General features: G+C 56.2%; 2 protein-coding genes across 2 annotated transcripts; both read right to left on the reverse strand.

Annotated features, from left to right (window-relative positions):
* Positions 1-1,869: 1,869 nt before the first annotated feature.
* On the reverse strand, positions 1,870-4,309 carry HSD17B1 (hydroxysteroid 17-beta dehydrogenase 1). The gene is made up of 6 exons (XM_004282824.3): positions 4,140-4,309; positions 3,863-4,030; positions 3,539-3,718; positions 3,278-3,371; positions 2,634-2,811; positions 1,870-2,544 (listed from the first exon to the last, which is right to left on the reverse strand). Exons 1-6 carry the CDS (start codon positions 4,234-4,236, stop codon positions 2,305-2,307), a joined length of 957 nt encoding a protein of 318 aa, XP_004282872.1. The 5' UTR covers positions 4,237-4,309; the 3' UTR covers positions 1,870-2,304.
* A 2,351-nt stretch (positions 4,310-6,660) lies between these two features.
* Positions 6,661-13,603, reverse strand: NAGLU (N-acetyl-alpha-glucosaminidase). The gene is made up of 6 exons (XM_004282823.3): positions 13,059-13,603; positions 12,067-12,214; positions 10,654-10,800; positions 10,383-10,468; positions 9,109-9,365; positions 6,661-8,105 (listed from the first exon to the last, which is right to left on the reverse strand). The coding sequence occupies exons 1-6, from the start codon at positions 13,442-13,444 to the stop codon at positions 6,823-6,825; spliced, it is 2,307 nt and encodes a 768-aa protein (XP_004282871.1). The 5' UTR covers positions 13,445-13,603; the 3' UTR covers positions 6,661-6,822.
* Positions 13,604-15,737: the final 2,134 nt, after the last annotated feature.

Here is a 15,737-nt window from a genome sequence, read left to right on the forward strand (position 1 = left end):
TACGGCTTGGACAAAGGGAAGCTGAGAGATGGCTGATCAGAAAACAGCCCTTGGGCTTCCCTGGTGGTGCAGTGGTTAAGAATCCGCCCACCAATGCAAGGGACACAGGTTCAAGCCCTGGTCCGGGAAGATTCCACAGGCTGCGGAGCAACTAAGCCCTGTGCGCCACAACTACTGAGCCTGTGCTCTAGAGCCCGCAAGCCACAACTACTGAGCACACGTGCCACAACTTCCGAAGCCCGCGTGCCTAGAGCCTGTGCTCCACAACAAGAGAAGCCACCATGATGAGAAGCCCGCGCACCGCAACGAAGAGTAGCCCCCGCTCACCACAACTAGAGAAAGCCCACGCGCAGCAATGAAGACCCAGTGCAGCCAAAAATAAATAAAATAAATTAAAAAAAAAAAAAAGAAATCAGCCCTTGTACAAGATGTGTGAAAAGACATTTGAGTTCATCCGCGAGAGTCTGAGGCAGTCCTCACTGTCTTCCACATCCTGGCTCATAAGGCACTGACATCCCCTGGCAATCAGAAGCTGATGCCCTAGCCAGGATACAAGCCCTAGCAACTGACCCTTCAGTAGATACAGCAGATTGGGTGCGTTGAAAAAACAGCCACTGTAAAGCCTGTATGGGATGGCATATTGCCGAGGATACCTGATTGCCCTTGAAATAGGGTGACTTGGTTAATGCAGTAACATCATGACCTATGTGTTCTAAACAATGCCCAAAGCAACTGCCAAAGGAGTCTGGGCCGCGCATCGGAGTTCCCAACCAGTGACGGATTGGTTGTTGAAACACACTACACTTGGAATGGAAGATGCACCATTAAAAGAGGGGAGAAGGTGGGAATTCCCTGGTGGTCCAGTGGTTAGGACTGCTGAGGGCATGGGTTCCATCCCTGGTTGAGGAATTAAGGTTCCACAAGCCACGTGGCCAAAGAAAAGAGGGGAGAAGGTGAAGGTCTGGTCTGGCACGCGGCCTCCGCCCCCGCCCCCTTCCTCACAACTGACAGTGTTGCCTCCCCAGCCAACATGTATGGTGTGCACAACCAGGTCAAGTGCCTAAAGCTGCCACCTCCCTCTCCTCGAGGCCAGGTGGGCACGTTCTGGTTTCCACTGTTGCAGTCATTTGGCCGCTGTCTTGTTTCCCTCCATTGGCCTGGGGGTGGAGGCACACAGGCACACAGGTGCCCTTCCTAACTAACTGCATCCAGCAAGCCTTAAATGATAAGCAACAAAGCCCATCCTTAGGTCTCTAATGAGAAAGCTGTCCTCCAAAATAGGATGGCTTCGGACATTACTACTGCCACGCAAGGAGGCACCTGTGCCATTTACCCAGAGTGTTGTGAACCTGATGAGTCTGCTAATGTATGTTCTTTACTAAGCCCCTCCTGCGGCACCCCTACTGCTTTCCTCTGCCTGCAACCTCCTCCCCTAGTCTCTATCTCCACCCCTCCTCCGGCACCCAACCTCAGAGGAGGTTAGAGGGAGATTGGCTCTGCAACCCTGCAGGCCCTTTAAGTGGCTGCTGCCACGCCAGCTCCTTTTGCTGGCTTCTGGAAGGAGGACGTGGACCACAGGGCAGAGCTGGAGCTTCGGCTTGACCTCCTGGTGAGAGGCAGCTTCTGGGCGAGGGGGGATCTCTCCTGCTGAGTGTTGTCTTCTGGGCGAGGGGGGATCTCTCCTGCTGAGTGTTGTCTTACGGCGGGGGGCAAGGAGAGGGGTGAGTGGGGCTGTCTCCTTTGGGCTCATTTAGCCTTGTTTCTTCCTTACACATCTGGCTTCCACATGGGAACACAATCACAATAGTAATACCACTAGTAGTAATAATAATAGGGCCTGCTATTAAGACTTCTATACCAGCACTTTTGGGCATTATCTCAATTAATTCTTATCACAATCCACGACATAGGTATTATACCCGTTTTGCGGGTAAGAGAATGGACTCGGAGAGGGTAGGACGTTGCCTAAGGTCCCAGGACTCGTGGGAGCCAAGTCACAAGCCGACTGTCCCCGCACCCAAGTCCACCTAACTCCTACTGCTGCAGACACCCCTCGGGAATCCAGGGACCACTCTCCCTGCCCTGAGGCGCACTTGAGGCGTGACCTTGGGCTAGCTCCTTCCCTTTCTGGACCTCGGTTTCCGTAGGTATAACCTGGGCTAACACCTTCTTTCCTGATCATCCACCCGCCGCGCGCGCCAGTGATCACACAGGTGCGGTGCAGTGAAAAGCCCCTTTTCATCCCCAGACCGCACAACCCGGGGCCGCAAAGGAGAGCGCGGGAGACAGCGGCGAACCAGGCCTTTATTTCGGGGCGGCAAGAGGAGCTCCGAGCTCAGGTGCCCCCGGTTCTCCGGCTCCGGCCTCCGCCCCGGCGCCGTCTGAGCCCTCGGCGGCCTGGTCGCCGAACACTGCTTGGTGCGCAGCAGCGACGTAACTGCAGCCGCTGGGGTCGGAGAAGCGCAGCTGTATCAGGGGCAGGAAGCGCTCGGTGGTGAAGTAGCGCAGGGCCGGGCGCGGGGCGCGCAGCGCCTGGAGGAAGACCTGCAGCGGCGGGAGGAGGCGCGCTGGCCGGGGCTGGGCTGGGGAACCGGAGCGCTGACCCCGCTCCCGCAGTCCGGCCCGGCGCTCACCTCGGTCACGTCCTCCGGGTCCTGCCCCGCTTCAAGAAAGATCTGCTCGGAGTGGCTCAGGTAGCGGGAGAAGAGGTCGCGGGTCTCGGCGTCCGCGCGGTCCAGCACCCCGCCCAGGCCGCCCTCCAGCTTCTCGGGGAAGGCGGTGTGCACCGGGCCGCACTCGATGAGACTCAAGCTGCCGGCGGGAGAGCGGCGGGTGGGCGGGGGCGAATGCGAGTCCGGGAGGGAGGGCCGCAGGGGGGCTGCACCCGGCTGGCGGGCGCTTAGCGTAACCCGAGCATTTGAAAGCGGTTTACTGCCGGAAAAGAGCCCCCACGTCCCTTGGAGAGTGTGTGAGAGAGGCTCTGGCGTCATTATGCCACCCTGGCTGGGTCCCTTAACAGCTGTGTGACCTTGGGCCAGTCACCGAACCTCTCTGGGCCTGAGCTTCCCACTAACAATACCGACGCCTCACCAGCTAGGTCGGCAGGTGGCGTGAGAGGGCGGTGCCAAACGCCCAGTACTGTGCCTGGCACACGACAAACGGACGCCGCACTAAGGAGGGGCCAGGGAGAACGCCTGAGAGCGGTTCCAACAAAACAGGGTGCTGGGGTTCCCAAAGTCAGTGTTCAGAGGGTCCCGGGGGCGGGGCGGTGACTCACTGGACCCCGAAGGGCTGCAGCAGAATCGCCAGACTCTCGCACAAACCCTCGATTGCAAACTTGCTGGCGCAGTAAACGGCGTTGAAGGGAAGAGCTTGGAGGCGAGAGGAGGCTGCTGAGGCGCGTCGAGGAGGGGAGCCGCGGGGAGCGGGAGGGGCCCGGGGCAGGTTCACCAGGTCCCACCCCTTTTATTAGACCCCCGACTCTCCCGTTGAGCCCCGCCTCCTGCGCGCCTCTGCTTCTTCCCCGGCTTCCACTCACCCATCAAGCCTCCCACGCTCCCGGTCACCAATATGCGTCCCGAGCGTCGCCGCTTCATGTCCGGCAGGAAGGCCTGCAGCATCCGCACGGTACCGGTCAGGTTCACATCCAGCACGGAGCCCACGGCGCCCTCCTCGTGTGCCTCCAGCGGCCCCACCAGGCCCCGGCCTGCGTTACATACTGCGGGGAGAGAGACCGAACTCCGCTCGCCTCACGCGCGGCCCTCCTCCCCGCCTGTCCCCTCGTGCTCCCTGGGCCTCGGGACGCCTCGGTTTGGACACAGGGTGAGGAAGGCTCCTGCACTAGTTTTGCAGGGAGACTCACCCAGCACGTCCACGCGGCCCTCGGTCACGCGTGCCCGGGCAGCGGCTATGGAATCTGCGTCCGTCACATCCAGCTGCAACATCTCCAGGGAGCCGGGAGGGCACCCTCGGGACCGGGCGGCCTCCCAAAGTGGGCCCTGTGCCATCAGGTCCCTCAGCGTGGCGTACACTGGAGGTTCAGGGAGAGGACGAGGCTCTGAATTTCGGGCTTACAACCCTACCTAGGCCCCCTTGGACCAGGAAGGAGCTGGTCTCTCCACCCCAGTCCCCTCAGGTACCTTTGAAGCCCTGGGATGGGTCGGACGCCAGGCGCAGGGCCAGGTGTAGGCCAATGCCGGAGGAACAGCCGGTGATGAGCACCACGGTGCGGTCCATGGAGCTGTGCTGCGTAGGGAGAGGCCCCGGGAATGCTGGGCGCTGGTCTCTGGGATGGATATCACCTGCTTCGCCCCGCCCCTGCCTGCGTGGGTCCCCACCCCTTGTTATGTCTGCAGCACAATCTCAAGGCTGAGACCTACTGTGGATCCCTGGCCTTCTCTCCCCAACCTACTCTAGGTCAAGGCAGAGATGAGGCTACCACTTAGAACACCCCTTCTTTAAGTTGCTAGTCAGAGGGAGGGTGAAGCTTTGCAAACAGGAGGTGTGGGCTCCCATGTGGGCACTGAGCGCCCTGGGCAGATCTTTGCCTGGCAAGCCTCTGTCCCACAGGGACAATTATAGTTGCCAAAGTTTGTTGCTGAGGGTGTGAAAGTAAATGTTTTGCAAGGGTGTTCTCAGTTCAAAGGTCAGGGGTTAGTTTAAAACTGAGGGGGGCTTCCCTGGTAGCGCAGTGGTTAAGAATCCGCCTGCCAATGCAGGGGACACACGTTCGAGCCCTGGTCCGGGAAGATCCCACGTGCCGCGGAGCAACTAAGGCCGTGAGCCACAGCTACTGAGCCTGCGCTCTAGAGCTCGCGTGCCACACGACTGAGCCCACGTGCCACAACTACTGAAGCCCGTGCGCCTAGAACCCATGCTCCGCAACAAGGGAAGCCACCGCAATGAGAAGCCCGTGCACTGCAACAAGGAGTAGCCCCCACTTGCGGCGTGCCGCAAACAAATTAATTAATTAATTTAAAAAAAGAATATTGGATAATTGGAGCTGAGTACTCAGGAACTCGACGGCTGCCAGACTCTTGGTTTTAATGCATGCTACCTGCAAAGTAAGACAAGCTTTTGCTAACTGGACATACTTCTCAGTAACTGAAGGAATGGAGCGAATACTAAATGTTTCCCCTGGGGAGGTGTCCTGTCTCTTCAGGGAAACATGGTCAGTATTCTGTAAAGTTACCCTGGCCTAAATGATTACTTGTTCTGACCAAGGTATTTATTAGGCTATTTTAAAGTCACAGCATCCAAAGAATGTCAAATAGTTCAGCTAGCCACAGAGTCTAAGATCCTGTATCTCCTGGCACTGACCTAAGTGATTCCTTTTTTCAGTTTTTCAATATTTTATCAATATAAAACTACTGCCACATCCTTATACTTTCTTTTATGTCTTCTCCAACCTAGGAGAGACCTCAAATCTGAAAGTATTCTCTACTTCTCATCATTAGCAAATGTTTTAGCTTTCTGAATACTTGTATTTAACTCTTGTTTCTAGGGTTTTGTTTTTGCAGTTTAGAAACGTTTAGGAATATTAGGACTTTATCCCTTCTGCTTGATACAGCAGGGGTGGACTACTAGCCAGTCTAGCCTAAGAGAAAAGTGAAAAGATGCTTCACCGAGCACAGCGATTAACCCAATACAAGTTAGATTTAGAAGGAATGTTGTTTAAATTACCTCTTCTAGCCTGAATACATGAATTCTTTCAGATCAGGAAAGATTAGAAGAAGAAGCCTAAAAACTCTTAACAATGTGACTCTCAGTGGTAAATGACAATGAGAAGCAGCAGCAGATTATAGTTTGGTTTATGGGATGTGATGGACGTGCTATGATAGGAAACCTGAAATGATGGTTGAATTGGTAAAAAACACTGCATAAAATTTGCTGTAAGATATATAGAGACTTATTTTCTGTGCTAAAGTATTCTTTTTAAAAAACTTTTAATTTTATATTGGAGCATAGCTGATTAACAATGTTGTGATAGTTTCAGATGCACAGCAAAGCTACTCAGCCATATATATGCATGTATCCATTCTCCCTCAAACTTCCCTCCCATCCAGGCGGCCACATAACATTGAGCAGAGTTCCCTGTGCTATATGGTAGGTCCTTGTTGGTTATTCATTTTAAATATAGCAGTGTTGTACTAAAGTATTCTTTTTTGTTGTTTTTTTCTTTTTTTGCGGTACGCAGGCCTCTCACTGTTGTGGCCTCTCCCGCTGCGGAGCGCAGGCTCCGGACGCGCAGGCTCAGCGGCCATGGCTCACGGGCCCAGCCGCTCCGCAGCATGCGGGATCTTCCCAGACCGGGGCACGAACCCGCGTCCCCTGCATCGGCAGGCGGACTCTCAACCACTGCGCCACCAGGGAAGCCCTAAAGTATTCTTATAAGAAAAATAATTATTTGTAAAAAAGGTTTCCTGTGTCAAGTATTTGCACAATCAGAGCTGAATTGTAGATATTCTTGTAATATCTAGTTATTTTGAAAGATTTATATAATGAATTCTGGATATATGACCAACAAAACTGATGAAATGAAACAAACAAAACACCCGAGGAAGCTGAGGTAAGGGGACAGGGAGACCTGACCTGACCAGTGTCCATGCTATAGCCCTGAGTCCTCCCCGGCATCATGGCATTGACATTCTGACACACACGTCCAGGTGATTCATCAGTTTATTAAGTTGTATTAAAACAGTACTTTGATCCCACATTTGGGATGGTGGAGGAAGGCGGCTCGGCTCCCTCCAAACCTTCCATGCTTGATCCCATCAGCATGAATTCCTTCACCCAGGCCTGGGGAACTCCTGTGCTGCTTGCCTAGCCCCAGGCCCTGGGAACCTGCCCAGGCCTGGAATTTGGGGAAAACATGGCCCAAGGGTGCTTAATCTGTCGCAAGGCGCCAGCCACCCACCGGGGGTAATATTTGAGGAAGAGCTTCTTGGCCAGGTCCACTGTGTCTCCTTGGGGCTGGCTAGGATACCTCTTTGTGCTGAGGACGAAGGTCTGTTCCAGCTGGAAGGCATTCTTGTCAAACTGGTGCTGTTGGAAGGGGATGCCTTGGACCAGGCTCTTAGCCAGGGTCTCCGTGAAGAGCCGCCAGCGGGGGGCGTAGTAGTCGGCCACCAGTCCCGCCAGCTGCTTGTTGGCGTAGTCTAGGATGTTGCCCTCTGGCCCCCACAGGGTCAGCTGGTAGAGGCTGTTCTGCTCATAGAAGCGGGCCTCAGTCTCACTGACGGCAGCCACCCGGGCCTGCTCCAGCCAGCTGCCCAGCAGGAAGTGGCTGTCACTAGCCAGCACCTTGTCCAGCGCGGGCAGGAGCTCATAGGCCAGGACGCCTCCTGCCCTCATCAGGGGAACCAGCTCCTTGTTCAGATAGGCGGTCCTCACCTCTTCGTAGTACAAGCTGACCAGCTCCTGGACTGCCTGGCGAGTGACATCCACCAGGTCGTAGCAGAAGGCCGGGCTGGAGGCCAGGGCGGGGGTGGCTGTCAGCAGCAGCCGCCACGCCTCCAGTACATCCGATCGGTTGTACCAGACGTCGGTAACCATCTGTAGGGACGGCCGCCTGACCAGCGGGCTGCGATTGTGTCCACTGCAGCCCTCGCCAGAGCAGTTGTAGACACTCCTGAGAAGCAGCCTCCACGCTGCCTCTGCGTCCCCATGGGAGACCCCGTACCGCCGGGCTGCAAAGCCCGCCACCCAGGCCCCCAGATCTGCCACTGGGCCCTTCCGCCAGCCCAGCTCAGCCATGAGGGCGTAGACCACCTCGTTCTGGCCGATGCCCTCGGGGGTCATGCCCGTGCCTACCATGGTGGAGTTGGGGAAGAGGCGGGCGGCTGTGGGGCCTCGGTTCACAGACTCCAGGGCCCCAAACAAGCCGTGGTTGCCCCCGAAGTTATGCAGCATGCACCAGATAAAGGGCTGGCCCTGGAAGGAGGCTGTGCGGACGTACACGGGCCGGCTCTCAGCAAACAGGTCCAGAACCAGGAGGCGGCCACGGGGCACGGCCCCCAGCACGGCCCCCACCTGGGCAGGCCCCCAGAACTCGGGCTGGTGCTGGAAGAGCCAGCCTTGGAGCAGCCATACGGCGTCAGGGTCCACTGTGGTGGGAGTGGGGACAGAAAAGAGGGTGGTAAGAGGAGAGGGGGCAGGAGAGCATTCACCCCATTGTACAGATGAGGAAACAGAGGTCCAGAGAAGTTAAATGACTCTATCACAGGACACTCCTTCCCCTGAAACCCACACCACCCCGCCCCACTGCGGCCAGAAGGGCATTTCACAGCACAAGTCCTTCCCATCTCCTCCTCCTCCCACTGGGAGTGCCAGGGTAGTGCTATAAAGCTTTACAGAGCATCAGAATTACCCAGAGGGCTGGGCCCCAGCCCCAGGCATTCTGATTCAGGAGGTAGGGGGGGTGCTGAGAATTTGCACATCTGACAGGCCCCAGGGTGATTCTGATGCTGCCGTCCCGGGTCACACCTGGAGCATTGCTGCGCAAAGCCTGAGCCAATATGCTCCTTCCTGGCTGACACAGAGGCCTCCCCAAGCCATTCCTGACCTGGCCCCTCTCTGCCCTTCCCCTGTAAGTGGCAGGAAGGAGAGCTGGGTTCACATTTGTGCATCTAGAAGGGCACCTACCAGCTTGGGGCGCATCCCCTAACCTCTGGCCTGTGTTACCTACTTCAGCATGGAGGTAGAGACCAAATAAAATATGTTCAATAGCTGGCACTTAACGACACTTCACTCTGGGCCAGGCGTTACTCTACTTATGAGGTAGCCCATTTTGCAGATGAAGCAGCTGAGGCACTGGGAGGCACTGGCGGGGAGGTGATTCATTGCAAGTCTCACAGGCAGGAAGAGTGGCAGTGCCTGCGTTGGAGCAGGATATCGGCTCCAGAGCTCACCTCTCAACCACAGTGTCATTAAATAAGATGATGTGTGTGTGTAGAAGTGCTTGGTAAACTGTAAAGTGCTGTGTGTCACAGTCAGGTGTTATTATTCCCAGTCCTGCCTCCCACCCCCCACTGACCTCTGCCACCCCCATCTCCCTGAGGGTCTCGGGGGGGGGGGGTCTTCCCTTTCTGACCTCCCCTGGCACCGAACCTGCAATCATGGCCTGGTAGACAGCGGCGGTGGCTGCAGCCAGGTAGGAGGGCTCCGAGGACGGTGGCTGCATCTCGTTGAAAGTATCGGCCCCATAGATATGATCCGTGCCAAACTCTTTGGTCAGCGCCCGCAGGAAGAGGCTCCCCACCATGGGGAATAGGGGGTCTTCCGGAGCCAGGAGGAAGGAGCAGGAGTACGAGCAGTTGAAATGTCCCCACCTGCCCATCTGGGTGATATTGGCCTGAGGGAACACCCTAGTTGGGTGTGTGTGTGTGTGTGTGTGTGTGTGTGTGTGACAGTTCAGACATTTACTGGAGGCTGACCAGTAGTCATCTCCAGCCTCACTAACTTCTGCAGTTCCTGGGTCGTTCATGCCTCTGTGCCTTTGCACATACTGTGCCCTGTGCCTGGAGCCCTTTCCTCCTCCCTCCCCGCTTATGCATCTGGCTTCTCCTCGACATCCTTTAAGTTTCACCTGTCTGGAAAGCTTTTGCTGTCTCTCCCCCTCCCACTGGCTGAAACAAATGACATCACCTCTGCTCTGAGCCCTTGCTGCACCCTCCCTTCCCCAAGCAGAAGTGACCTTGACAGAGAATTGGGCCCACATATATCCCTGCCCTTATCACTGTATTGTATCCCCCTGGCAACATATCTCCCGCTGGGGGCGGGGCCTCTGTGCACCTTTGTGGCTGCATCCCCAGGCCCCAGCACAGGGCCTGGTTGGGCAGCCCGGATAGCCTGACAAATGTTGGCTGAATGTACGAATGAGGTTCCTGCTGTCCAGTTGGGGAGGCCAAGGAGTGGCCAGTGAGGCCGGCCACGTGTGCTGAGCGCTGACAGTGGTGGGAACCAGGTGCTCATGTGCATGAGGGAGGTGGTAACCAATGCTGGGGGCCCCCCCTGCAAGGCTTCCTGAAGGAGGGGAGGTCTCAGCTGGGCCCCGAAGAATTTTGCCAGCCGCAGGAGAGGATGGGTGGGTAGCACAGAGGAACAGAGGGGCAGGAAGGACAGAGGAGACCAGTGCACCCCTACCATCACTAAGAGCTGCCATTTGCTAAGACTCCATGCCAAGTCATATATACATTTTATAAGTGAGGAAACTAAGGCACAGAGCAGTCACGTCATCTGTCCGAGGTCACCTGGCTAGTCAGTAACAGAGCCAGGAATCAAGCGCAGGCCTACATCTAGAGCTTATTTTTCTTTGACTCGTGCCTGGCAGGGGAATATAAATTCTCTCTCTGAGCTGAATGGAGGGTGAGGGGGGATCTCACCTTGTGAGAGCCTTGGGGACATGCCCTGCGAACGCTGGCAACACGGGGATCATGCCAAACGAGCGCATCCGGTCAAGGATCCGATGCTGTGAGGAACGGGAGGGGCGGCAGTGAGCACGGCCCCCCGAGGCGGGAGGCCCTCACTCTCTCAGGGCACACGGAGTTCCCACCATTCAGTTAAGGGCCCCGGGGTGGGCCAAACACCACCCCCAACCCCAGGCCTGTACCTGTCCAGCACCAATTCTGCTCCTTCCCTTCCCCATCCTTTTACCTGCAGGTAAACCTGTTTGAGGTGCCAGGAGGGGGGCAGGGGGCCACTCCAGGTGTGCAGGTTGCCCATGCGCCCCCAGGCCAGGAAGGCAGGACCAGTGAAGTACTCATCGATCTCTGTCTGGGTCAGGCCCAAGGCCAGATACACCTGAGGAGGAGGGAGAGCCCCACACGTGTAAATCATTTATCTCTACTCATTGATCCATTCACTCAACATACGCACGTTCATCTCTTCTCTGGGCTGCACCCTACGGTTACTAAGACAAAACCCGATCCCTGCCTGCGAGGAGCCCAAAGTCTGGGAGAAACAGATCCGTGACCAGGTGAGTTTGGGAATGTCACCCTTGTTGCATGGGTGAGGTGAGGCACAAAGGGGTTCTCCCCAAGATGTGGAAGGGGCCTTAGAAGGCTTCATGGAGCAAGGAGGGCTAGAAGGATGGGTGAGGGCAGCTCTGCAGGGAGCTTAAGCAGCCCCAGGTGTAGCCGGAGCGCTCAGGGCTCAGGTATGGAAGCTCCCAGGCCGGGCAAAGCCTGAAGGCAATGGGGAGCTCTTGAGTGCGTTAATAGTGGAAGGTCTCCACCAGATTTGCAATTCGGAAAGGACACTCTGGTGGAACTTGGAGAGTGAGGAGTCTTGCTTTGAAGGGAAAATGTTGCTTAGAGAGCTCTCTAAGCTCTCATGGCCGGGAGGCCATTAAGGCAGTGTAACTTTTCAGGTCTCAAGACTGGATGGAATCTGACCTTTTGATCTGATCAAGTTATCCAAAGAGCCTGCGAGAAATTCAAGATACTTATTGGACTCTTACCCTAAAATAACTCTCAATTCCTTATGAACAAATATTTTCCAGCTTACGTCAGAGTCAGTCACAATTCTCACGAGGCAATTTTTAACAATCTCATGGCTTAAAAAAAAAAAATTAGCCCCTCTTTTTCTTCCTCAGGACACTCTTTCAGGATTACCCGAGCCCGTGTCTCCCAAATTGCAGTCGGTAAAGACCCCAAATAAACTCTTCTTATTTGCAGCCTCCTGCATTATTTTTTGGTTGATGCTGTTCAGAGGCTCTGGCAGACTGGGGTCCAGGCAGAGGGGATGAGAGCCTGAACTGGGGTCATGGATAAGGATGGAGAAGACAAGGCAGATCAAGAGCTGCTAATGAGACAGAATCCACAGAGGCAGCTGACTGACCCACGTGAGGGTGGGGAGAGAGGGGAGGCCGGCTTCTTACAGTGTTTACAGTAGGGTGCTGGGGTCCAGCCCTGGGTAAGTGCTCCTGTGTGTTTGTCTCAACCATGGAAGCTGGGAGGCTGGAGCCATCACTCCTGCTACCAACAGTCCTGGAGCCCTATTCTCTGTGTGCCAGACACTGCGTTGATGTGGGGGAGGCGGGATGCCTGGGGTATGGTGGGCACGCACCTGCTGCCAGATGGCCTCCTGGCCGCCCCAGGCCAGCGCCAGGTTGATGCCGTTCAGCGCCATCCAGTCAATCTCCTGCTCCCAACGGGCCCAGTCCCACCACACGAAGGAGTAGCTTTGTGTGCACACGTTCTGGTAATAGCGGTACCTGCAGGCAGGGGCGTGAGCTGGGGCGTGGCCCTGGGGGCAAAGATAATGTCCCTCACCCCTGAGGGTCCACAGCCTGGGGAAGAACTTGGAGGGCATCCCGGTCCTGGAACAGCTCTCCACACCACCCAGATCTAACCCAGAAAGACGCGGCTCCAGACGTGAGCTCTACTGCTTCACTCCAGGATCCACTCCAGGTGGAGCCTGAGCTTCCGAAGGTGCCCACCCACCTGCGCCCAGCACTCAGCTCCCTAGCCTCGCAGATATTTGGGAGAGCATATTCCGTTTTCATTCCTACTCTGTGTACAGCGTTTAAGTGCCATATGGCAAAGTTGGCCCCTGTCCTGAAGGGGGGGGAAATCCCTCTCTCCACAGTCTAATGGGGAGGCAGCTGTGTGAATGCATCACCTCGGTGTAGTGGGGCAAACGCCAGAACAGAGGCCTGTGACAGGGCTGGGGGTCATTCCTCAGTAAGCATCTTCGAAGAGAGGGGTGGGGGAGGAAAGTAATGGCATTTACCGATCACCGATTATGCACCACAAATTCTACACCCCGCACCGTGCAAATCCTCACAATCAAAGCGGCACCACTGCACGGTAGATGACATTATTTCCATTTTTCAGATGAGCCAGCCGAGGCTCAGAGTGACTTGCTCAAAGATACAAGGCTTTTAGAATCAGACCTGGGGTCTGAAGCCAGGTCGTGCGACCCTAAGGCCAGCGCTTCCTGGCAGCCCGGCGCTGAGGGTGGGGAGGGGCGGGGACTTCAGCTTGGGCTGGCGCCCGGGTGGGTGGAAGCGGCGGGGAGCTGCAAGGGAGCCGAGGGGCGCGGTCCGGCCGCGGTACCTGTTGGGCGTGGCCTCGGTCAGTTCCTCCGGCACCACGGGCAGCGGCTGCGGCAAGCGCAGCTGAGAGCCCGACCAGGCCACGTGGCAGCCGCAGAAGTCGCGCAGGTAGCGGTGCAGTCCTGCGGCGGCGGCCACGCCCGTGGAGCCGAGCACCCGCACCCGCGCTCCGACGCCGCCGCCGCTCAGGCGGTAGGTGTCCAGGCCGGACTCGGCCGCCAGGGCGCGCTCCACCGACACAGAGAAGGCGGCCGCCGGCCCGGGTCCCAGAAGCCGGACCAGCAGCTCCCTCACGGCCGCCGCCTCCCGGGCCTCGTCCCCGGCCGAGCCCCCCGCCGCGGTCAGGAGCAGGAACCCCAGAGCCGCGGCCACCGCCACGGTCTCCATGGTCCACCGGTCTCAGCCCGCCGGGCACCAATGGGGACTCGGGACCAGGGGCGTGACGGCCGCGTCCAATCAGCTGAGGGCCTCAGGTCACGCGGAACTGAAGGTAAAGCACCGGCCGGCGGCTGAGAGACCAGCTTCCGGGTTCCACACCAGCTCCTGAGGGTGTGTTCTGATCACATGTGGTGCAAGAGCGCGTGACCCTGGTGACTTCAAAAGTCCGGGGCCGGATGTGACTCGTAGTCCTTCACAAATGCCTTCAGATACAGCGCGCTTTCACATGCAGATCACTTTCCTTCCGTCCATCCTACCACCCAATAAGTATTTGAAGTTGATTTTGTACCAGGCACTGCCACCCCTCTTCCGGGGAGACCTACAAACCAAGTACTTATATAAACAAAGATTTACATTATGCAGTTGACCCTTAAACTTTGCATGTGTGTTAGGAGGGCCGACCCTCTGGCAGCCAAAATATAACTTTACAGTCAGCCCTCCTGTATCCAGGGTACCGCATCCGCGGACCATGTAGTAGTGTAGCACGTATTTATGGAAAAAAAATTCCTGTATAAGTGGACCCGGCAGTTCAAACACGTGTTGTTCAGGGGTCCACTGTACTTGTGATGCTGTGTACGGTCCCCAGCCAAAGGCTTCCAAAAGGAAGTGACGTTTAATCAGAATTAAGTTGGGATTGTCCAGGAGAAGAGGGAGGGGAATACCATTCTGTGAAGAAAAAAATGCATATATGAAGACCCAGGAAGGGTAAAGAAAGAGCTGAGCAGATCTGAGGAACTAAAAGGTCAGGAAGCTGGAGGAGGGATGCACCGTGTGAGCCTGGACTGGCCATGGGGCGGGGCCTAGTGGGTGTGACCAGGGCTCTCATGTGATCTGTAAGCGGTAGCAGCAGCTGAACAGGATGGGAGTTATCTTCATTTTACATCCTGGGAAACTGAGGGCCAGAGATAGGAAGTGACTCTGCAAAGATCAGTGACCAGTAAGACAGCAGGTCTGGGACTAGAACCAGGAACTCTTAACTCTCAGATAAGTGTTTTTGCCACTATCCCCCAAGAGATGCAACTTTTCAGGCTGCTTACCAGCAGGGAGGGTTTGAGTGGGGCTGTGTGATGGCCAGGAGTGGTGGGCCCTTTGATAAAGACTGCACTTTCTAAAGGGATTCTGAGTCCTTTTGGAGGCAGGTGTAGATTTTTCCAGGTTGTCAGGCCTGAGTGCAGCTGCTTAGAGACAGGGAAGGGGTCAGAGAAGGGTTGCCAGAGCCTGGACTGAAAGAGTACATGGGAGTCCACTGAGCTTGCTCTGCCCCTCTGCCCCCTGCCCCCAGCTGCAGACTCAAGCTGCAGTGCCCCCTGCCTTGTTCCCAGCTCAGCAAGCAGCTAGTTCAGGAGGTGCAGCCCTGTTCCACCCAGTTCCTAATATCAGAAGGCTCTCAGCTTTTCCCAGAGAGCAGCTCCTAGACCTGCCCAGAGAGATGGGTCCTCATGGAACTATAGCTTGTAGCCCCCCAGGCCTCTCTACACTCCCTCCAACACCCCCTTCCAAACACCTCTAGCTTCAGGTGAGATTTGTCAGACTCTCCTCCTCCCAGGACCTGTTTTACCAGCAATTTGGATCTTAGGGAACACATTGCTTGGGGGAATTGGGCTGCAGGTCCACCGTCAGGCTCAGGGTGCCTCTCTGTGGGGTCTGGATTCATCCAGAATGGCAGACGGATGCTGGCAGGGGCAGCAGGTTGGGGACACCATCCCGGGGGGTTGGTAGCACATTCACAGCCTGAGCTCATGGATGCTTGGCGAGAGTGTCACCGATTACCCCAGGTGTGTCACACTGTCTTTCTCGTCTTCCCCATCAAGCTGGGAACTCTTTGAGGACAATAGGGGGGCTGGTTGAAGAAATTAAGTTGCATCAATAGGATGAGATACCAAGCATTTGCTAAAAAAAATAGAAAAGTGAGGAAGATGTGTTGGTGCTGATTTGGAATGTTCTGCAAAGTGCTTTTTAAAAAGAGGTCAGGGAATTCCCTGGTGGTCCAGTGGTTAAGACTCAGTGCTTTCTCTGCCGAGGGCCCAGGGTTCAATCCCTGGTCGGGGAACTAAGATCTCACAAGCCGCACGGCCAAAAAAAAAAAATTAAAAAAGATGTCAAATCAGGGGCTTCCCTGGTGGCGCAGTGGTTGATAATCTGCCTGCTAACGCAGGGAACATGGGTTCGAGCCCTGGTCTGGGAGGATCCCACATGCCGCGGAGCAACTAGGCCCGTGAGACACAACTACTGAGCCTGCGCA

The sequence above is a fragment of the Orcinus orca genome, chromosome 19 (genome assembly GCF_937001465.1).
Source record: "Orcinus orca chromosome 19, mOrcOrc1.1, whole genome shotgun sequence".
Taxonomy (NCBI): domain Eukaryota; kingdom Metazoa; phylum Chordata; class Mammalia; order Artiodactyla; family Delphinidae; genus Orcinus; species Orcinus orca.